The sequence below is a fragment of the Odocoileus virginianus genome, chromosome 5, assembly GCF_023699985.2.
Source record: "Odocoileus virginianus isolate 20LAN1187 ecotype Illinois chromosome 5, Ovbor_1.2, whole genome shotgun sequence".
Taxonomy (NCBI): Eukaryota; Metazoa; Chordata; class Mammalia; order Artiodactyla; family Cervidae; genus Odocoileus; species Odocoileus virginianus.
Window position 1 is genome coordinate 84,193,041 of NC_069678.1, and position 23,776 is coordinate 84,216,816.

Here is a 23,776-nt window from a genome sequence, read left to right on the forward strand (position 1 = left end):
GAGATTGATGGGGCATCTACCTTGTCTTTTTCTGACATTTATTTTATTTGTTTTGTTTGCCAGTGAAACAGGTGTGCATGTCATGGATGTTATATGCATAGCTCTTTACTTGCAAGGCAGCACTAGATAAGTTTCAGTGAATCGGGACTTCCCTGGTGGTTGAGTGGCTAAGACTCCATGCTCCTGATGCAGAGAGCCCAGGTTCGATACCTGATCAGGGAACTAGATCCCACATCCTGCAACTAAATCCTGGTGCAGTCAAATAAATCAATTAAATTAAAAAAAAAAAGTTTCAGTGAGTCACTCATTTCGTGGGTGCTTTTTTATTTCACTTTCCCTCTCTTTTTATTGAGTATCATTGTACTCTCTGGTTTTTGAAACATGTATTTTGAGTAATTTCTTTCCTTAATGTCTCTTCCAGGTTCAGGTTTCCATCTTGCCGTGTTTTGCTCTTTTATGACCATAGATTGCTCCCTTAACAGGGAACGGGCCACAGTAGCAATGAGGCAAGCCTTTTATTTCTCCTAGGCTATAAGCAGATGTTTATAGATGAGCAGTCAGCTCCGCTTCATTTTTAGGGTAGTATCTAGAGATTTGATTGAATTAAAATTTTTTTTAGGTTTCTGTTTTCTTTTTGTGTTTCTTGAAGTTAAGATGAATCTTGTTTTTGGTTTTGTGTTGCTGAAGATATGAGGGCTTCCTCAAGCTTTTATTAGGTATGTTTTTGGATGAGGTCTGGTGATTTCGATGATTCTCTTTGAGTTTTTTGTTTTTAATCTGGTACAGTTGTTAGTATACTCTCCTTCTGTGTATGTAAAATAAAAATACTTAAAGACAGATTCTATCTGCCCTCACTATGCTAAGTATGGGTGGGGCAGTGGAAGATAAAAGAGTGTTGTTCTGATACATTCTGAGGCATATTTATTAAGTCAGTATTTGTGTACTTCTGCAAAATACTGTGTTATGTATGAAGAGACACAGGAAATAAAATATGTGGTCTCCTCTCACTTTTGTTGGGGAAAGAACATATAACATGTATCATTCAGAATTCCGTGCAACATCAAGCTCCTGGTTGGGATAACAGTGTAGCCAAAATCAAAGGTATAGAGTGATTTGGAGAAATTGAAATTTTCAAAAGGCAAGAGATGTATTCCAGGAGAGTGAAGGGGTATTTACCAAGACATACACCGACAGTGTATCAGTACAGAAGATATGGAGCAACTTGATTGGCATAGAGCATCTTATTGGTGAATTATAATAATAAATGAGTTTAGGCTTGGTAGAGTAGGTATTGATGGAGGACCTTAGTAAGGATATATAGTTTAATTTGATGGAGTACCACAGTGAGTTCTAAAGATTGGGAGTAAGATGAAGCATATGATTCCTGAGGAAGATTTTCATAATTAGTTGAGCATTCTGGAGTAGGAAGACTGACTAGAAGGCTCTTGAAAAATTTTAGGAATAAGCTGATGAGGGTCTGAGATAAAATGGTGATGTTTGGAATAAAACAGTAACTAGCATTTATAGAGTACTGTATGCCAGGCACAGTGTTTTAAACTATATACATGTATTTAACTCCTAAAATCTTTATAATAAGGTGTTATTATCACTATGAAGAAACAGTTACAGAAAGGTTAAGTAATTTGCCCTAAATCCCATAGAGGGTAAGCAGCAGAGCCAGAATTTGAATCCAGGTAGTTCTGCCTTTGAGCTTATGCATTTAGTCTTTAAATTATACTGTCCTGTGAAAAAATGTATAGAATATGTAAGAGAATGTTTGTTTGAGTAAAAATTAATTTGAACTTAGTGATACCTGGATGTGTGCCAAGGAAAGAGGGTGAACTAAACATTAAAAGATTAAAGGATAGAATTTTGGGAGACTGGCTGATAATGATGAGGAAATTAGGAAAGTGTCACTATAAAGATAAATGAGCCAGGGTGAGTAATGGTCAGCACTTAGATTGTATACAATCAATTTTTCAATAAAAGATTAGCCTCCTTCAACTCCCGATAGTCTTTTTTCCTTGCTGGTTTGACTCCGGAAATGTAGGCTAGTTTAGTATTAGTCTAAGCGAAACAGTCAGAAAAACAGATCTGCTCAAAAGAAAAAACGTATGGGAATTATTTTGGTTGAGCCATACCACTGCTTTCCAACCTTAGCAAAGATAATCAAGATTTGAATAGAGTAATCCTGTAGTGTATCACTATAAGATGATATGAAATGTAGATTGTATATTGAGCAGGGCTGTATTTGGTAGTTTAAAAAAAAAAACATGAATAGATGAATGTTGGAAGGTTAGTAGTATGATGGCAAAAGAGCTTTGAGGTTTGGAACTGTGGGTGACATTATAGGCTAATAGATAAAGCATTTCTGAGAAGAACCAGGAAGTACATCAGTGCCCCAGAAGCCAAGGATAGGAAAAAATAGGAAGGGTAATATGGTAGACAGTATCAAATGCAGTCTTAAAGTTCAGAAACAATGATCATGATGAAAAGGCTTTCGAATTGGGACCAGGAGGTGATTTGTAACCTGAGAATTTTGAAAGGAAGGATAAGAGGTTCCAGATTTGTTTTCTATAGAAGGTGTTGTAGAGATGTTATCGTCTGGTGTGGTAATTCTTAGTATTTTCTCCTAATGTTTCCTTCAGTCTCATTCTTGTCCACATGTCAGAGCTGCTCAAATATTAGAAAACTCACTTTTTTTTCTTTGAAAAAGAAACAACCTTGTGTTTTAAAGCCAGTGATATTATACTTTAAAGGTTCTCTCAAACTTATTTTTCTTTTTTAAAAGTTTTATTGACATAATTCACATACTATACAATTCACCCATTTGAAGTGTATAGTTCAGTGGCTTTTATTGTATTCGCCAAATTGTGCAGCCTTCATCACAGACATCATCCCAAAAGAGAAAGTCTGAGTCCATTAGCTGTCACTGTCCATTTCCCCTTCATTCCCCAGTCCTAAGCAAGTGCTAATGTACTTAACATTTCTGTAGATGTGTCTATTCTGAACATTCTGTTTAAATGGGATCATACAACTCATGGTCTTTTGTGTCTGACTTTTTTCACTTAGCATAGTGTTTCAAAGGTTATTCATTTTTGTATTATGTGTCAATATCTCATTCCTTTTTATTGTTGAATATTCTGTTTTATGGAACTTCCCAGGTGGTGCAGTGGTAAAATATCCACCTGCCAATGCAGGTGATGTGGGTTCAATCTCTGGGTCAGGAAGATCCCCTGGAGGAGGAAATAGTAACCCATTCCAGGATACTTGCCTGTAAATCCCATGGACAGAGGAGCCTGGGGGGCTGCAGTCCATGGGGTTGCAAAGAGTTGGGCACGACTAACCACCAGCACGATTCCATCTTCTGGCTCTACTGCCTTTTATTTCTCCACTTATCAGTTGATGGACATTTGAGTTTCTTACTCTTTTATCACTGTAATCCTCACCCTGTCAACTCCATCCCTCTTATGGCTTTCTTTTAAATTGTAACCTCTGCTGTGTGTGCTGCTAGGCATTGGGGATATAAAGATGAGTATCACATGGCTCATGAACATTGATATAGTGTGTTTATGGCTTATGTGTGTTTTCTCATGTGTTATCCGTTTATCAGGCAGCAGCCCTGTGAGGTAGGCAAAGTGTTTTTTAAGGTGAGCAATTTGAAGTTTAGCTTAGGTGACTTGCCCAAGATGAAGTCATTGATGGAGTAATTAGATCATCTTAGTGCATATCTGTTGCTATTTCCACTTCTTTATGCTGCTCTTCTAACTTAAAGGAGCCTCATGAATTACTGGAGAATTAGAGGTTGGAAAATCCCGTTGCTCAGGGAATGAGTAACTTTTAATGTTAAACTTCAGGATTTAAAATGAGATTTTTCTTATTGCATTTTGCCACTTATTTGTGATTTAGATAAGTCATTTCATATTTCTGCCTTTCTTTCAGAACTTGGGATTAATATGATGATGATAGAGGTAGTGATAATAATAGCTAACTTTTTCTGAGGCTTTACTATGGGCTCCAAAGTGTTCTGACTATATTTATTATTCATATAACTCTCACAACAACTCTGGAAGGTAAATCTTATTATTACCAAAATTTTACAGATGATATAGGTACAGAGGTTAGGTAACTTGGCTAAGGATATGTAGCTGGGAATGGAAACAGCCAGGATTTGAACCCCTGCAGTCTGTTTTCAGGACTCAGTGACTCTTAATCACTGCAGTGTACTGTTACTGTGTTATGAATTAACAGAGGTAATGTTTCAAATAAGACCCCGATCCTGGGAGGGATTGGGGGCAGGAGGAGAAGGGGACGACAGAGGATGAGATGGCTGGATGGCATCACCGACTTGATGGGCATGAGTTTGAGTAAACTCCGGGAGTTTGTGATGAACAGGGAGGCCTGGCATGCTGCGATTCATGGGGTCGCAAAGAGTCAGACACGACTGAGCGACTGAACTGAACTGAATGTTTCAAATAAGGGTATGATCAGAATATGAAGATGTGATTTTGAGTGTGGCTGGGAAAATAAACAGCAAAGTCAAGTTGACATTTTATCCACATTTCTTTTAAATATCAGTCTTTAACACTTCAGTGTACAGAGATATGTGTTGTTAGGCCTCCAGGTACCTGTTTTCCTGTTTATCCCTGCTAATAGCCTCTCAAATCAGAAATTGTATTTTCGGTGTTCTTCACTGTCAGCTTTGTTAGTCACTTAGCTTTCCACATTGCCACTATTCAGAAACCTTGGCTTAGGACAGCTGAAGCTTACTATAACTACTCTCCTCAGCCTTCCTTTAGCTATGAATCTTTTTCATTTTGAACAGTTAGCCTTTCAGTCCTTAATGGAGGTACTCTTTGCCTCCTCCACCCCAAAACTCAGAAAACACTACGGAGGCATTTTATAGTAACTGTCAAAAATTTTGACCACCTTAATTGGCATAAATGGACTTTAGTGCACAAATAACAAGAACCAAAGCTTAATGTTTTGGTTAAAGAGATTGACTTATACTGAAATTGGAAAAGGCATCTGCTATACAGGATTTTGGATTTAATAGAATTTGTTATAACCAGATCAGCAAAGCATTATTACTGTGGGCCATCTGCTGGGATATGGAAATAGCTTTGTTATTTGGAACCAGATGTATTTATAACAATGGAATTCTACTTATTTTAAGTAATCTTTTTAGTTAGGTATGTTTGACTGCTGTTTTACTTGGCATGTCAGCTGATAACCTGAGAATGCAGTGTCTTTCAAAGTGGTTATTTTCTATAGAATTGAGACAAAACAACTGAAATGGAGAACAAATGAGACATATATGGTGTTTAGTACTGTAAGAAGAGAAAATACAGGGTAGATATGAACTTGATATACAATAATTAGGACCATATTCAGTAAGAACTCTGGCACCTTCAAGTTTCTACTAAGAAGCTACTCTGGTTGCTCTCAGAATTCTACTGTAATCTAAGTGACTTCATTTTGGTATATTCAGACCTACATTAACATTGCCCTCGTCTGACTTATTTCCCATTATTCACAGGTAAAGAAGTCTGTTATGGGATGCAGTAAGAGACACTATCACTTAGAACATAGTCCTAGAAAACTCTACTGAATTGAATGCTAATAATTTTGGAGGTGGAGAAAGTCCTTGGGTGGAAGTTTTTAGAGAGAGTCTGTAGAAATCTGGTACATTGACTGTTTTTGTTTGGGCTACTGTAACAGAATGCCACACAGACTGGGAAACTTACAAACAACAGAGATTGATTGCTCACTGTTTTGGAAGCTGAAAAGTCCAAGATGGATGTGCCTCCTGGTGAGGGTCTCCTTCCTGGGTCGTAACTGATGCTTTCATGCTGTGTGGAAAGGGCAAGGGATACCTCCTAGAGCCTCTCTTATAAGAGGCTCTGCCTTTATGACCTGGCCACCTCCCAAAGACCCTACCTCCTAATGTCATGTTTAGGGGTTAGGATTTCAACATAGAAATTTTGTGGGGGACACAAGTATTTAAGCTATAGCATTGGCTATTTTTTCATTATTTTCAAATAATATGTGTGTCATGGATTCTATTGAAGAGTTGACTGATGATCCTAGGATGACTGTGTGTCTGAAGGAGACTTTACCCAGTAAACTGAGTTTTAGTTGAAGTTTTTACCTGGAGTACAAAGCTGAAACCTGTAAATGAATTCTACTAAACAGAGTCCTGCCCAGAGGTATAGTGGTGTCAAGGATATAAGATTGATCTTCTGATTGATTGGTAAAATGTGGTGTCAATGTGACCTTATTAAAGATTTCAGAAGTTGGAATTGGCTTTTTCCTAAGGCTGAGACCTGGCCTTACTTGTGGAACATAGATTTGTGAGAGAATGGATGAGTGGAGGAAGACTGCTAGAACTCCATAATAACAATTTCAAATTCTGTTTGCTTATAGATAGATAGATTTGGGAGTGGGGTGCAGTGAGATCCTAGATTTTGGCTGGTGTGTATATGGGAACTAAAATGTTTCTGTGGCTTGACTGTACAACTTTGGGAAATTACAGACACGGAAGTCAAGTATGCTGCAGTCATGAGCAGGTTGACTTTTCTGAATGAAGATGGAGCAGACTGTCATGGCAGGAAAACAATATATGCATCGGCTTTTGCTAGTGTGATTGGGTCTGTGAATTTGTGACATGCTTTACCTGTCTACCCTGTGTAAGGAGCTGTTGATGGTACTGTCTCATATGTATGTACATAGGTAGGAATCTCTCTCAGAATGGCATCTGTGTGCATCAGGGCAAGTCATGTTTTATGTTTATTATAGGGCATGTGTGTATTGGAAAGATATCCACCTTAACTTGAATGATACTTTGTTGAAAGCTTTTTCTCTGATCTGTTAGATTTTGGAGTCTCACTCAGTCCTGCGATGTAGGTAAGTCAACTAATACTTGTTTTGACAAATGGAGAAAATGAGACATAAGCTGAGGCTGACATAGTGTTACTCAGTTACACAGAGCAGAGACAGTAGCCTGGATCCTGCATTCTGTCTTAGTCTTGGGCACTGTAGTAGAAAGCCGACAAGATTTTTATGAAGAACATAGTTGGATTTTTGAGGTAGAAATTGAAGTTTAAGAACATCAAAGGACCTGGGCTACTTGGAGTAGAACTTGTCTTGTGATGATGTCAGACTAAGGGACAAAAATGTTGGGAGCAGCGTCTTCCTTTGTTAAATTTGGATCCTTTTCCAGTAGTTGGATGTATTTTTACTTCAGCTTGCATTCTTTGTGAATTCTGAAGGTAAGAAGGAGATGGAATCAGAAGGGAAACATCAAAAGATTACTAAATAGCAGATTTGGTCTTATTTTTATGAAAGTATACATCTGTAAAATTTAGAGATCGAGAAATTATACCTGGAACATGATCCTACCGAGGATACTTGGGTTACTGCCATAGTGTGAATCTGTTTTCTCTTGTGCATTGTGTAGGGAGAGTGACAGTATATAAAGAATTTTTAACTCCACAGAAAAAAAGATTGGGAAAGAAAGCATTTTTACATTCAGTTCAGTCGCTCACTCGTGTCCGACTGTTTGAGACCCCATGAATTGCAGCACGCCAGACCTCCCTGTCCATTTTTGCATTGGGTAGTCTTTATTTTCTCCTTTGAACCCGTTTATATTTTCTAAGTTCTCTACCATGAGCAGATAATCATTTTTATAATCTTCTCTTTTCTAGTTTTTAACTAAAAAAAACCTGGTTTTTATGGTTCAAATGAGAATTTGAAAAACGTGAAGCATGGCACTTTTGAAGAATAGTTTAAGCACTTGGTGGTATTATAAAAGTATTTTGCTTTTTGGTCAGTTATGTTAATCAGTTTTGTAAATTATTTGATTTTAATCTTATAGGTCAAGTTGTGGTGTATTAAATGTTTTGGGTTTTTCTTTGCATTAGAAATTCGTCATTTAGCTCTGCTGATCAATAAATTAATTTTAGTCCCCCAGAAGCAACCAAGAATTTGGATTTACATTTAAATAAGTGACATAAAAATAGCACTTTTTAGTGAAAAACTAGACTTAAGAATCGACTCATTTGCTTTCATTTCCTTGGCAGATTTCTGGTAAGAAAAACAAAACTGTTAGTGATACTTTATAAAGTACTTGTTTTCATCCAGCAACATTGGACTCAGTTGTTCTCATTTGTTTGCTCATTTATTCAGCATGTAGTATGTCCTGGGCACTGTACTCAAAGCTGGGGACACAAGTAACTGATAGTGTCCCTGCCAGCAAAGATGACCACTTTTGGTTTGGGAGACACATCAGAGAGATATCCTAGACATACAGAGATACCTATTTTTTTTTTCTGTTTTCTAGTTTTTAACTAGAAAGGCAGCATGACTAGCTTATTTCTTTGAAGAACTTAATGCTTTTAGTGGTTTGGTTAGATGACTTTAAGAGAAACTGATGGCTTCATAATTTTTCTTATTGCAAAATATTGAAAATCATTGACCTAAAGAATTTCCTCATCTAAGGAGCTTTGCTTACAGAGGTGGATGACCTAAGTGTTTGTATCTGTTCTGCTTTGGGAGCATAATTAAGAAACCTTGTGTTGATTCTTCCAGAAAGGATACAGTGTCTTTTTTTTTTTTTTCCCCTTTTTTTTCTCTCTGCTGGTGATCCTTGAGCAATAAGGGTTTGAACTACACAGGTCCACTTGTAGTGAATACTTTTCAATAGTGACTGCTGTGGTACTGCACGGTCCATGGTTTGAGTTCACAGATGCAGAGGAACTGCAGATATGGAGCGGCAGCTGTGAGATACTCAGGTTAAACCTCACATTATTTGGGGATCAGCTGTACTCATAAATGAAAGGATATTTCATATTTGAGCTTAGTTTTAAGAATTTAATATTATATGAAAAGCTACCTTTTGTCTAATATACATATCCATATAGACATACGTCTTGAGTTAATCTTTTATTCAGGCCTGTGAGGTGTCCCACTGAAATGCTTGATACAGTCATTCAGCCCCTCTTAGAACGCCTGTGGTCACTCTGTCTGTAAGGTAGCTTGTTTGTTGCTAGCTTTAACTGGGGCAAAATTTGCTTCTAACTTCATCACTTTTTCCTTCTCATTTTCTGTGCAACATTGGAGACCTAGTTTGCCTTCTTTAACAAGATAACTCTTTAAATATTTGAATGTGATTGTTCATTCAGCAAATATTTTTTCAGCACCTACACTTTCAAGACATGGTTCCGGGCATTGTGAGAGATCCAAAGGTAGTTAAGAGGCATGGTCTCTTCCTAAAGAACTGATGTAGAGAAAGAGTCAGGGTTTTGTTGAAAAGAGTGGTTTTCCTTATGATCTGGAAAGCTTCTTGGAAGCAGTGATGTTTGAAATAAGATAGTGAGAGGGTAGTCTACTGTGAGCACATAATCACAAATCTAGAGGTGAGGAGGAACAGTGCAAGTTAGAGAAGTAGCAAGAGGCTCAGCCTGGCTGTTTCACAAACTGATGTCAAGGATATTGAAAACGTTCATTGTTGTATTCTCAGGGCCTGGAGAAGTGTTGGCAGGTAATAGGGGCTCAGTAAATATTTGTTGAGTGAATGGTTACATTTGGGAAATACAGAATTTCTTGAGTCATAAAGCACTCTAGGATATAGAATACTTTGGTAAGTCCCTTAGAAAAGGACTTGACTCTCTTTCTTGATTATGGAATGCCTGTTAACAATTTTTAAAGTCCCCTGGAAAATATTTTACTGGGGTCTCTATGCTAGAGCTGACATGGAAGACTGGAAAGTGGTTTTTTTTTTCCCCCAAGCTAGACACACCCATTTTCTTCAGTCATTCTCCATTTGACATTTGGCTTGTAAACTCCTTGCCAGTCTGATATCCCTCCCTGCAAACTTTCTAGCTTGTAAGTGTTCTTAAAATGTGGTACTCAGAACAGAACACAATACTCTAGTTGTGAACTAACCAGTGAAGAGTGAATGGAACTGCTACCTCCTTGATCTCGATACTGTTCTTCTAATGAACCCTAAGATTGTATTTTCTTTTTAGCAGCTGAGTCACTGTCTTGGCTCATACTCAGTCCTCATATTAATTTACAAGAAGTTCTTTGAGTCGATTCAGAGAGATTGCCTATTAGTAGAGCTAACAAATGAATGCCACCCCTCTTTTTTTCTGATTGAGTCTAGGCTGTTTTCTCAGAAGTACTAGTCATTCTTAAGCTTCCTGAAATGTGAGGAAAAAAAGAAAAAGAGTTGATTGTACAGTGTTGGAGTAACATTAAAGTCCAGCTGTACTGCCGAGTACACTCAAAGCTAGATAAAATGTAATGAAACCCTGTATACCTATTACAGATTTAATAATTATTAAGCTCTTTGCCATATATGCCTCAGTTGCCTTTTTTCCTTTTTCTCTTTTGCTTCAGTATTTTAAAGAAAATTGTAGACATTGTCTTTTCACCCTTACAAAGCTTAATATGCATGTCTAAAAAAAATAGACATTTTCTTATATAACCATATGCTATTATTGTAGCTAACAGAATTAACAGTATTTCCTATTAGTGTTGTCCAGTGTCAGTTCATAGTAACAATATCCTTGATTGTGTCTTTTTACAGTTTTTAATTGAATCAAGATTCAGACAAGGTCTACACAGTACATTTAGTTGTTACTGTTTGTTGTCTCTTTTAACCTGGGTCCCCGCCCCCCCTTTTTTGGGGCATAATTTAATTCTATCCACTTCTTTGGATTTTCATGTTTCTGTACTAAATTCTGTTACTATTACTTTGGAAATAGCTGTTAAGAGTTTTCCTTCACTTATACCAATTTAGTAAACGTTTTGGACTATTAGGTACAAAATATGTGCTCAGCATTATGGCAGATAGAATGGTTAATTTGACATGTCCCTGGCCTACTAGGAGGCCTGCAATCCAGTGGCAGAGACGGGTACATACAGAAACAGTAGAAAAGAGATTATTTGCCTTTACATGGAGCATGCCTTGATTATATAACCTCCCATTTATTTTCTTGGTAAATGCTGCTAGTGGACATTACTTGAGTCATGTGCTGATCAGAAACCCACAGTTGATTTTTGTCTCTTGATTCAATCTAAAATATACTGTTACGGGCCTGGCAGTCAGTGCGCCACTAATTCTCACCTTTACCTAAAGTGAAACTCCTCAAGGCACAAATACCTTTTTTTTTTTTTTAAAGACCAAGTTTATATTGTCATGTGGAAGTTTTCATTTCTCAAGCAAGATTATAGACATTTGAAAGCATAAATCTTTGTATAATATTGGAAAGCTTAATAATTACTTTTGAAGAGTTCTGGCACATAGCCGGTGGGCCTGCTGTTACTGCCTACTACCTTCCCAGAGAGAGCTTCTGCCAGTTAAAAGTAAATAATCCAGTTCTGGATCTCTTACCCAAAGGGCTCCTTAAAAAAAGCCCATTCAGTCAGTGATCTGAGTCACAGAAGGCAGATACATGGTTTGCATGTTGTCACTTCCCGATCACCATGTCCATGGCAAACTACTAATTTCTTGTTTTTTTCAGACATGACCTTCTCAGTGTAGCACTTCAGGCAGCTACTACCTATTGAACATAATTGGCAAGTGATACGAAACCTTTCTGCTAGCCCAGTCCTAAAGCAGTAGTTCCTGAATTAAGCTGTGCAACCAGAATCGTGTGATACTTGTAATTAATAGATTCCTCTAGGTTTCACCCTAGACTCTTGAATCAGGATTTCCCGGAATAGGATAGAAACGATTCTTAAAAGTTGGCAGTGGTTTGTTGACTGGCTTTGGGGACAAGACAGGTAATTCTTATTTTGTTAAAAAGCTGTAGCAGTGGAGACTATAGCTTCCCATCTTTCCCCAGTTGTAGTACAGCATCTCATTTCTCTAGCAATCATATTGTTCCAGTGTGTTCAATTTATGTTTCAGGGGTATGATGGATCTCTTGCTTTGAATTATACCAGGCAAAGCACGTGAATCAAATGGCTGAGATAAAGATACGGGATCCAGAGAGGTGGCATCTTGGTTTTCTAAATATAACTGAGCATAAATTTAAAGCCTCAAAACTGTTCAGCCCTCTGAGAGCTTATTCTTTCTCTATTTAGTGAATACCTTTAGAAGTTTAAAATGAAAGAGTTCAACATTTTTGGAGTGAACAGGTCTTTAGAATTTTTTAAATATTTCTTGTATATTCTTTAAAGATGATTTAAACATATAATATGATTTAACTTCATATACGTTTGTCAGATTTTTCATGAAAGTAAACCTACAAATTGGGGAAACATTCTTTATTAGACCACATGATTTGATTTTGGGACCGGAAATTGTGGTTAAATTACTGAGCGAAGTAGACTGAAGTTTCAAAGATTATCCAGTGAGTTAATAACAGATCCAGAAATAGAATCCTGTGTTATTTGCTTGGGTTATGATTTGGTTTGAAGAGGGTGGCCTGTGATCTGTTTACATAAATTTAGGGGTTTGGAAGAAGTTATAGTTCTGTGATGTTTAGCCAAGAAGCTCCCCTCCCCCACATTTACCACCTGTTTTATTGACACTAGTCCTAAGCTATAGAGGGTAGACAGTTCATATTTACACTTCCTACTTCTAAACCAGTCTTGTAAAACCAAAGCTGATTGTTGGTTTGCCTGCTTTTCTTCATCTTCTGTTATTAGAGAGTAACAACACCTTGCCCTAGTGTTTTTTTGTTTTGTTTTTTTTAGGAGAAGAGGTGGTATAGCGTCAGTAGTTGTTTTATAGGTAATGTTAGAGTGGTTTCCTATAGCGTTTTTTCAGGGTTTATACAGATGTATACCTAAGTGTATCTTTGTTAAGCATGTTTAATTAGTGTGTGGTTTGGAAACGGTGGAGCCCACCAGAAAACGAACTTTCCTGAACCACTAATGGTTGAAGGGGTTATAGATTTCAAAGTAATTGCTATAATAGAGTTGCTTTCTGATGAAGTCATTACTTTTACTCTCCCCTTTTCCATTTTGTGGAATAGGGTGGGGGGCGGGGAGGTTCCTATGGCACTAGTGAGGAAAGAAGCAGGAATTTATAGAACAAGAGAATATTTGTGTGTGAATATGTGCTTAAACTTGTGAGCAAGTTTAAGAACCTTAGGGGAAAAAAAGGGGCTCCCCCCCAGCTTTATTGAGATAAAATTCACATACCATACAATATACCTATTTAAAGTGTAAAATACAATTTTTTCTAAACATTTTCATAGGGTTGTGTATGTTTTCCTCTTCCTCTAAAACAAGCCCCACACTTATTAGCAGTAAGTCCACTTCAGCTGCCTCCCTGTGCTCAGTCACTTCAGTCGTGTCCAACTCTTTGTGAGCCCATGGACTGTGGCCCACTAGGCTCCTCTGCCCATGGGGATTCTCTAGGCAAGAAACTGAGTGGCTCGCCATGCCTTCCTTCAGGGGATCTATCCAACCCAGGGATCGAACCCAGGTCTCCCTCATTGAAGACGGATTCTTTACCATCTGAGCCACCAGGGAAGCCCACCTGCCTCCCTAGCTCTACGAAACTGCTAATCTAATCTAACTGAGTTCAGTTCAGTCGCTCAGTCATGTCTGACTCTTTGCGACCCCATGAATTGCAGCACGCCAGGCCTCCCTGTCCATCAAAAACTCCTGGAGTTTGCACAAACTCATGTCCATCGAGTCGGTGATGCCATTCAGCCATCTCATCCTCTGTCATCCCCTTCTCCTCCTGCCCCCAATCCCTCCCAGCATCAGGGTCTTTTCCAACAAGTCAACTCTTCGCATAAGGTGGCCAAAGTACTGGAGTTTCAGCTTCAGCATCAGTCCTTCCAATGAACACCCAGGACTGATCTCCTTCAGGATGGACTGGTTGGATCTCCTTGCAGTCCAAGGGACTCTCAAGAGTCTTCTCCAACACCACAGTTCAAAAGCATCAATTTTTTGGCACTCAGCTTTCTTCACAGTCCAACTCTCACATCCATACATGACCACTGGAAAAACCATAGCCTTGACCAGATGGACCTTTGTTGGCAAAGTAATGTCTCTGCTTTTTAATATGCTGTGTAGGTTGGTAATAACTTTCCTTCCAAGGAGTAAGCGTCTTTTAATTTCATGGCTGCCGTCACCATCTGCAGTGATTTTGGAGCCCCCAAAAATAAAGTCTGACATTGTTTCCACTGTCTCCCCATCTATTTCCCATGAGGTGATGGGACCAGATGCCATGATCTTAGTGTTCTGAATGTTGAGCTTTAAGCCAATTTTTTCACTCTCCTCTTTCAGTTTCATCAAGAGGCTTTTTAGTTCCTCTTCACTTTCTGCCATAACGGTGGTATCATCTGCATATCTGAGGTTATTGATATTTCTCCCAGCAATCTTGATTCCAGTTTGTGCTTCTTCCAGCCCAGCATTTCTCATGATGTACTTTGCATATAAGTTAAATAAGCAGGGTGAACTGTATACAGCCTGACATACTCCTTTTCCTAGGTGGAACCAGTCTGTTGTTCCATGTCCACTTCTAACTATTGCTTCCTGACCTGCATGCAGGTTTCTCAAGAGGCAGGTCAGGTGGTCTGGCATTCCCATCTCCTTCAGAATTTTCCACAGTTTCTTGTGATCCACACAGTGGAAGTCTTTGGCGTAGTGAGTAAAGCAGAAATAGATATTTTTTCTGGAACTCTCTTGCTTTTCTGATGATCCAGCGGATATTTGCAATTTGTTCTCTGGTTCCTCTGCTTTTTCTAAAACCAGCTTGAACATCTGGAAGTTCTCAGTTCACGTATTGCTGAAGCCTGGCTTGTAGAATTTTGAGCATTACTTTACTAGCGTGTGAGATGAGTGCAATTGTGCGGTAGTTTGAGCATTCTTTGGCATTGCCTTTCTTAGAGACTGGAGTGAAAACGGACCTTTTCCAGTCTAACTACTAACCCATAATCTAATTTAACATAAATTTGTCTGATTTGGACATCTGATATAAATGAAATCATGTAATATAGTCTAGTTACTGGCTTCTTTCACTTAGTATGTTTTCAAGGGTCATTTATGTCATAGCATGTACCATTCCTTTTTATTGGCAAATAACATTCTGCTGTGTGATTATAACGTCTTACCATTCATCAGCTACTGGGCACTCGGGTTGTTTCCACTATTTTATTTGTTATTTAATGCTGCTCTGAACATTTGTGTATAGATTTTTCTGTGGTGGTATGTTTTCATTTCATGGGTATATTCCCTGTAAAATGGCTGTGTCATATGGTTACTCTATGTTTAACTTTATGACACACTGCCAAACTATTTTCCAGAGTGGCTGCACTGTTTGACATTTCCACTACCAGTGTATGAGAGCTTCAATTTCTTCAAATCTTTGCAACTTTTGTTATTGTCTTTTTGATTATAGCCATCCTAGCTGAAGTAGTATCTGATTCCTTAGTATCTGATTACCTAGATGAAGTAGTAGTGTGATTCTGATTTGGATTTCCCAAATAACTAATGATTTTGAACATCTTTTCATCTTATTGGACATTTTAACATCTTCTTTGAAGAAATGTGTATTCAAGTCTCTGCCCGTTTTTTTTTTTTTTTTTGGGTAGTCAAATGCTCTACCCCTTTGCTCTATCTCCAAATCTTTGGGCATTTTTAACTTGAGTTGTTTCTGTTGAGTTGTAAGGGTCCTTTATGTATTTTGTATACCGAACTTGTTCTGTGAAGTTGTCTTAAATTATTTCCTTCAGAGGCAGAGAGAATTAGTGGATACAAAGACTACATTGAAAAGATTTGGTGAATTTTCAGTTAGATCTTAGTTGGACTTCTTTTGGGTTTATTCTCTTTCCAATCTAGAGGAACTTGGTTTATTCATTCATTTGAACAAATATGACCGCAGACTACATACTAGGATTTGGGGATATAACAGAGACTGAAACAGAAAGTTAAATCTGCGTTCTAGTGGGCCAGAAGCAGACAGTAAAACAGAAGTCATTATCAAGTCGTATCTGATGACAAGAGCTATGAAGAATAAAACAGGGTAATGGGGATATAGTGTGACTGGATGAGCTTTCTAACATGTTCTTCACCTTTCTTGATTTCTTAATCTGTTCCTCTCTGCTCTTTTTGACCTTATTGCACTTTCTGTTTATTTTCATTTTATGTAGTTTGTAGCTAAATTTTTATTTCACTCTTTCCTGATTCTTAACACCCTTCCAGTCTAATTTTTGCTCCCACTTGTCTGCAAACCCCACCCTCTATAGTATTAATGATCTTCCATTAAAAACCTGTTCTGTGTTCTCAGTTTATGTCCATCTTAATCTGTGTGTAACACTTGCCTTTTCCCCCATTAAATCACTTGCTGCTATCTCCAATACAGTTTTCTCAAGGGTGGTTTTTAAAACTTGTTCCTCTTCTCTAAATCTAAGTTCTCCAAATTTAAGTTTTGGCCTTTCTTCTCCCTCTAACATTACCATGGTGAATTGATCATTCTCACATGATTTTGCTTTCTGAGAGCATGTGACTCTGAGTTCTCGATTTTAGCTATAGCTGCATCACTGCCTTTAGGTTCAACGAGTGGAGCTGCGATGAACAGCTGATTGCTACTCACTCAGCAGGATTCTTTTCCCTTTACTCCTTCCTCTGGCAGATTTTTCCTGTTGAGGATGATTAAGACACAGGTTATTTCCATGACTGCTTTAATGATTACCTGTGAGTAATGGTATAGCAATTCACAGTGTTCAGTCAAGGAACCTGACTCAACAGGGTTGTTCCTTCATGAATGCTAGTAAATTTTTATTTTCAAGTCTTATGAAAGATAGAGCTGAATTCAGAAGTGTTTTTTTCTTTTTTAAAGGAATGCTCTCTTGATTTACAGTGCTCTAGAATTTATTTTCAACAGACTTAATTCTTTTATATGTTACGGTGGTGGCTTCATTCAAGCTCCCGTTACAGTAACTTGAGGCATGAATTTTCCCTTTTAACAATATACCCAAAATCACAGTTGGGATTGTAATCAAGGTCTTGGCTCAAGGTCATGAATGTTATAAGTTCCTTATAAATAAAAATACTTCCATTTCACCTCCTCCTCTCAAATAATATATTTTATATACCTGTTAGTTTGTTAAACATCTGCTTCCTAGATGTGAATAGTTTGTAGCTCAGTTTAATGTACACTTGATGACTGCTTGTATTAAAAGAAATTCTGTATTCTTCTGTTAGTGATGGCATGTAATACATTAGTTTCTATTGGAGCATGTGCATCAGTGAGTGACTGATTTTTACTCCCCATTCTCTGGTTATGTCATGCTACACAAAGTTTCTTGTTTGTTGATTTTCAAAAGATTTGCAGAAAATGCTAGTTGGTGCTGTTGGCACCAACTTAAACTGTATAAATTTTGGATGAAGTTGAATGAATTAATATAATTGTTCAACATAGTTGACTTCAGAAATGTGAGTTTGTGATTTGCAGGAGACTGATTTCACTGTGAATCTTAGCCTTCTTCTGTGAGCATTCCATGTTTCTGGACATTTGCCTGGGTAGGGAGAATAATATTGGTGTATTTGTTCTTTCAACTAACCTGACTGGTGTTCAAGACACCATGTAGGAGCAATAATCTTAAGTTAAAAGAGTGAAGAAAACTGAAACTGAGGCATCAAGGCTGCAGTAGATTAGAAAGATAAAGTTCACCATTTAGAAGTGTAAAATTTGGTGATCTTATACTAGAGGAGTTTATTCACAAGGTTGTGCAACCCTCACCTCTAATTGCAGAGCATTTTTATCAATCCTGAAAGAAACCAGTTAGCAATCACTCTCTATCCACATCCCTCCTCCCATCCTCCTATCTATTGGCTGATCTACTTTCTGTCTCTACAGATTTCCCTGTTCTGGACATTTCATATGAATGGAGTCATGCAATATGTGGTCTTTTGTGTCTGACTTTTTTCTTATGCTAAGATGCTCAAGGTTCATTTGTGTTGTATCATGTAACAGTATATCATTCCTTTTTATGGCTGGATAATATTCCATTGTATAAGGACACTGTGCCGATATGCCACGTTTGTGTATGTGTTCATCAGTTGATGGACATTTGGTTTCTTTACACTTTTTGACTTTATAAATAATACTGCTGTGAACATTTGTGTGCAGGTTTTTGTGTGAACGTATGTTTTAAGTTCTCCCTACCCGGGCAAATGTCCAGAAACATGGAATGCTCACAGAAGAGGGCTAAGATTCACAGTGAAATCAGTCTCCTCCAAATCACCAAGAGAACTTAAAACATATGAGTGTATATTATATATTCCCAAGAGCATTTTATATATATTCATGTATGTATATATAATTTATATATGTATAAATACATATCTCTAAGGGTAGAATTGCTGGGTCATATGGTAACTTTTATGAGAATTTACCTTTGTTTTTGATAAAGCTGATATTGTAGAATGGGGTTTAGGTTTGAGAGCCAAATGTGCTGGCTGACTTTCCACGTTATCTTGTCCCTACTCACGCATCTAGACAGCTCAGCTGATGTCTAGATTAACTGTCAGAGTCAGTAGGGCAGTCACATTCATAACTGCCTCGCAGAGTCCTGGGTAAGGGTCCTGGAGTTAGCTCTGCCCACTTGGGGAGGAATGGCCTGAGAGCCCAGAGGTGTTTAGAAGTCATTCCTCATAGAAATCAAGAGTTGAAGTGTTCAGCTCTTAACAAGGAGAAGAAAGGTGTGAGGCTAGAAACCTGAAAGCCATTCTTAGATAAAGGACCCTAAAGGTAGGAAATACTTTAAAGAAAGGTGATGAATTCAGCTTTGGACATAGTAAATTGGGGATTTCTTGGAGAGAATGTTAGTTATGTTTAGAGATTAGGAGATTGATCCCTAATAGGGATGTGGATTTGAAATTCATCTACATGTAGGCATTTGAAATATAAGAATAGGTAAATCATTCATAAAATAAAAACAGTAGGGAAAAGTCTCATAATTCCCATATCTGAAGTCTGATTTTTTGAGTCTGCCACCTGATGTTTCAGCTGTATCTTACTCTTGAGTGGCTTGTTTCCTACTGGTTTTGTGATTTTTGATTGTGAATTTATTTATCTTGGGACCTTATCCTTGAGAATTCTTCCAAGCCTAGATCAAAGGCAGATTGCCAGAGAGGATTTGCATTTGCATCTGTCAAGGTTAGGGGGTAGATATCACCATTCTAGGACCACTCTAAAATTCTGAGTATGAAGCTTTTTAAACCATAATCTAGGTGAGGGTTAGCTTGTGGTTGTATCTGAGAAGACACTGTTGAACTGCTCTTGTAGCCCCCAGTCCCTCACCAACACTCAACGCCAAGGTTAAGAAATTTTCCTTGAGATTCTCTTGGATAACATCTGGACTTTGCCTCTTGTACCTTGAGCCCTAACACACTGTGGAATTGCAAGCTGAAATTCAGGGTTTGGCGCAGTGCTCTGAAGATGAGTGAAAGCTGGTTTCAGTACTCTGCATACTTCTCTAGTTTCCCTCTTTCACTTGGTTTTTATTTTCAGTCTTGATCATACTTTATTTTCTTTCAAGTTATTGATTAATATATAAAGGTTAAAAACTATCCAGTGTTTGTTATTTTCACAGGCATGTTGATCAAGCTATCTATTCCGTTGTTCTGGCAGAAGTAGAACATCTCTTTTCAGTGCAAGCAGGGACAATTATTGATAGATGCAGGGAGTGCAGTCAGCCTCTAAAATAAAAGTTATAAACTTGGGATAACTGCCAGTGTTTTGTTTGGCCCACATAGTGTTTAGAAAGTAAAAATCAGGAGATTTCAAATAAAATTTTGGGTATCTTGCTTCTCTTGAAAAATTAGATGTTCTTAACCGTATTTTTTGGGCTCCAAAATCACTGCAGGTGCTGATTGCAGCCATGAAATTAAAAGACACTTACTCCTTTGGAAGGAAAGTTATGACCAACCTAGACAGCCTATTAAAAAGCAGAGACATTACTTTGCCAACAATGGTCCGTCTAGTCAAGGCTATGGTTTTTCCAGTAGTCATGTATGGATGTGAGAGTTGGACTATAAAGAAAGATGAGTGCCGAAGAATTGATGCTTTTGAACTGTGGTGTTGGAGAAGACTCTTGAGAGTCCCTTGGACTGCAAGGAGATCCAACCAGTCCATCCTAAAGCGGATCAGTCCTGGGTGTTCATTGAAAGGACTGATGTTGAAGCTGAAGCTCCAGTATTTTGGCCACCTGATGTGAAGAGTTGACTCATTTGAAAAGACCCCGATTTTGGGAAAGATTGTGAGGGCAGGAAGAGAAGGGGACGACAGAGGATGAGTTGGTTGGATGGCATCACTGACTCAATGGACATGGGTTTGGATAGACTCCGGCAGTTGGTGATGAACAGGGAAGCCTGGCATGCTGCGGTTCATGGGGTCGCAAAGAGTTGAGCGACTGAACTGAACAGAATCGGGCTTTCAGTCGTGCTCAGCAGCAGTTGGCTAGAACTGGAAAAGGAGCTGATCCTTTTAGAGTGAACCTGTTTTCTTTAGTTGCAAAAAATTGTATGCATATTATACCCTCCCATTCCAGCTTCTTTCATTCATAATACTTGTAGACACAGTGAATGATCCTTGTGCTGGATAGTAATGCTGGATAGATGGTTTCACATTTATTCAATGATTTAATTCTAATAACAAACTTGCAGTTTATCTCTTTGATAAAGTTTTAGGTGATACTATGCTGGAGAAGGAAATGGCAACCCACTCCTGTATCCTTGCCTGGAAAATCTCATGGACACAGGAGCCTGATGGGCTGCAGTCCATGGGGTCACAAAGAGTCGGGCACGACTGAGCGACCAACACTTAACACACTATCCCCAAGCTACAGATGGAAAAAATGGAGGTTCTCTAAGGATGTGTAACTCTTCAAGGTCTCATAGTGTCATAGCTAGAATTTGAGCAAAGCTTCTTCTGTTCAATGTTATTCTTAACTTTTTAATTAAGCAGTGGAACTGTTCTTCAGATCAAGTCTTAGTGAAGTCCGTTCTGTGAAACCAACAAAGATATCACTGCTTTGATTGAAGGGTAGATGAAATGGGAGATAGGAACCTGTGAGGATGGGAACCTGCATGCTCAGCTCTTTGGTAGCCTTTAGGCACCTCTCTGGAATCCTTAGACTCCACTAAACCATTTGGACTCTTTATCTGTAACTAAGCTTAATTTGTTAAATTTTGTGAGTTTTTAGCTTCTTTGGATGTTACAGTTATAGTGTGCCTATTTTTCCTGTGCTTCCTGGTATGTCAGTCTTCCTTAAGATAACTCGTCATATTGTTCAACAGCATTTTTAGTTTAATTAATAATTTATAGTTTAATTTATTTTGGAGCATCTGATAACTAACTCTTTTTTACTTTCCAGATTCTCTTTGTGGCCAGATGGGTTTGTATGGACAGGCTTGTCCATCTGTAACTTCATTAAGGTGAGTGATTCTTTTTTTATTAGAACATTTAACATTTTAAAGGTTATGCTGGTCAAGTCATATTAGAATCAGTTTGACTGTAAGGTTCACGGTAAAACACTGTAGTTTGTTTTGGGAAGTAGTGCTGTTTTGTGAGATAGGGAGATACTTTTGCTTACAGAGAAAGACTAGATAGTAATTGAAATTCCTTTCTAAAGGATGATATAAACAGGATACCTAAATTATCCTCATTTACAATAAATAAGTAAAATGTAAAAAAGTAGGAACTAAGTTGTATTCAACCCAGTGGTTTTATATTTTTTTGCAGTTGCTAAATACTTTCTTCAAATTAAATCTTAAGTGAAATCCTTTGAATAAAATAGATAAATGCTGGGCTCAGACTTCCATGTTCTACCCCCATAGTTGCCCTTGAGGGATTACTGTAGTTCGCAGAGCACAGTCTGAAAATATAACGTAAAAAAAAAATAAAAATAAAAAAAATGAAAATATAACGTAAATTTAACCCATTAATTAAACATTTTCAGACCGGAATGTGAATTGTTGATGGCAGCACCTACCAGAGTTACGTGTGGTGTTGTAGCTAGCTACCATGTGTTGTTGCTACCATTGACTTGTTCAGCATGTTGATCGCCTAGTGTAGTGTCAGGAGCTGTCTGAATGCTGAGGCTACAGTAGTGAACGTAATGGATTAAAAATCCTGTAATCATTGGGTTTATATTTTGGTGAAGGGATAATTAATAAAATAAGAAGTAACTGTTAGATACTGATAGTGATAAGAGGTAAATGAAAAACAGAGAAAGGGATTAGGAAATTCAAAGATACGTGTTATTTTAGATAGGGTAGCTAGGGAAAGCTAACCGAAAAGGTGACATTTGAACGAAGACTTGAAAGAGTGATGGAACAGACCTTTCGTTGGATAGTAGAGGATAAGCATTCCGGGCATAGGGAACCCAGGAAGTGCTGGGGCAGGAGACTTGCTTTGTATGTTGGAAGAATAGTGAGGTCATTATAGCTGGAACAGAGCAAGTGATGAAGAGAGTTGGAATTAACCAGTTTTGGAGGGCAGGAGAGAGAGGAGGGATACAAAATTGTTAAGGGTTGTTAATGTGGAGTCATGGAATCTTCAGGCTTGAAAGAAATTTTGGTGGTTTAGAATGCCACAAAAGAAAAAGTTGCCTTTTTTGTTTTCATATCCTTGAATTTTTATCAGACTAAGGCTGATATCCTTTTTCCTCAGTGGGAAAGCTTTACCCTATGCTGTTTTGGCCTTTCCCTAAGAATACATCTTCCAGCTTATAATGGAAATAGGTGGAGTGATGCTTTTCTACCTTGTTGGAGCCTATATGCCCCCACACCCTCACAACAGACACCTGTATAGTTTTGAAAAGAACTTAAAAATAAAAGGGGCTGTTGTAGAACTAATTTCACTTAAGAGTGATTTCTGCTTAATATGTTGGGAAGAATCATTTTACCCTTTTTTTGAATATTTAAAACTTTAGATATGACCAAATCAGGTTATTTTTGTAGACTTTGATCTTCCACTGATCATAGATTTCCTTAAAGACACTTGTTTGTGGGTTATGCTAACCATGTATTAAAGTCATTTACTGAGATTTTATATCCCTCTATTTGAATAGTTCTGTTTATGTGAAGCTTATATATGACATTGGATTAGAAATAATAGATATCCAACTTTTTTTGCTTGATAGAATTATATTATTGGAAGGGATGATGAAAGAGAAAAGAGAACCATGAATTATTTTATAACTTGCTCACTATGTTATAATTCTTGTGTGTAATACTCTGTAATCAAATTTTTATGTGATATAGCTATAAATTTAGCATTTAGTTAATAAACTGAGAAGCTCTGTGACACTTAAGTTGAAATACTTAGGATCCTTCTATCCTAATCTTTCATTTTTTGTATATTCTGTATGGTCCAGTCCATCTGTGAGGCAGAGAATTCACGTTCTCAGATATATGGGTAGACAGCCATTGTTTGTCATTGATTTTTCTAACTGAAAGCCAGCTTTGGTTTGATATAAGGAGAAGAAAAGAATGACTATTTTTTTTGGTGATGTGAAGAGAAACTGAATTACTTAAAACCACAATAAATTATTGTCTACTTTTGCACAGTCTTTCCCAAGCCAGAAATGGCCTCCCAACTACACTGTCCCAACAGAAGTAGAGTAAGAAGTCTTAAAGTAACTCAAACCCAGTGACAAACACTGCTTATTTGCCATAACTCTCTTTGTATATACTACCTTTATGTTTTGTATATACCTTCATATGCTACCTATATATCTAGAAAGTGACTAACTTCAAGGTAGGAAAGCATGTGTGTTGGTGGAGAAGAACCACCATA

The 23,776-nt window shown here is 37.7% G+C and overlaps 1 protein-coding gene across 5 annotated transcripts in view; it reads left to right on the forward strand.

Annotated features, from left to right (window-relative positions):
• FOXJ3 (forkhead box J3) overlaps positions 1-23,776 on the forward strand; it is a 140,560-nt gene that overhangs the window by 1,865 nt on the left and 114,919 nt on the right. For all 5 annotated transcript variants that reach the window (XM_070468339.1, XM_020914811.2, XM_070468341.1 and 2 more), the window contains exon 2: positions 21,351-21,411. In XM_070468339.1, the coding sequence (XP_070324440.1) occupies positions 21,368-21,411 (44 nt within the window). In that variant the 5' untranslated portion in view covers positions 21,351-21,367. The remainder of the gene's footprint in view (positions 1-21,350; positions 21,412-23,776) is intronic.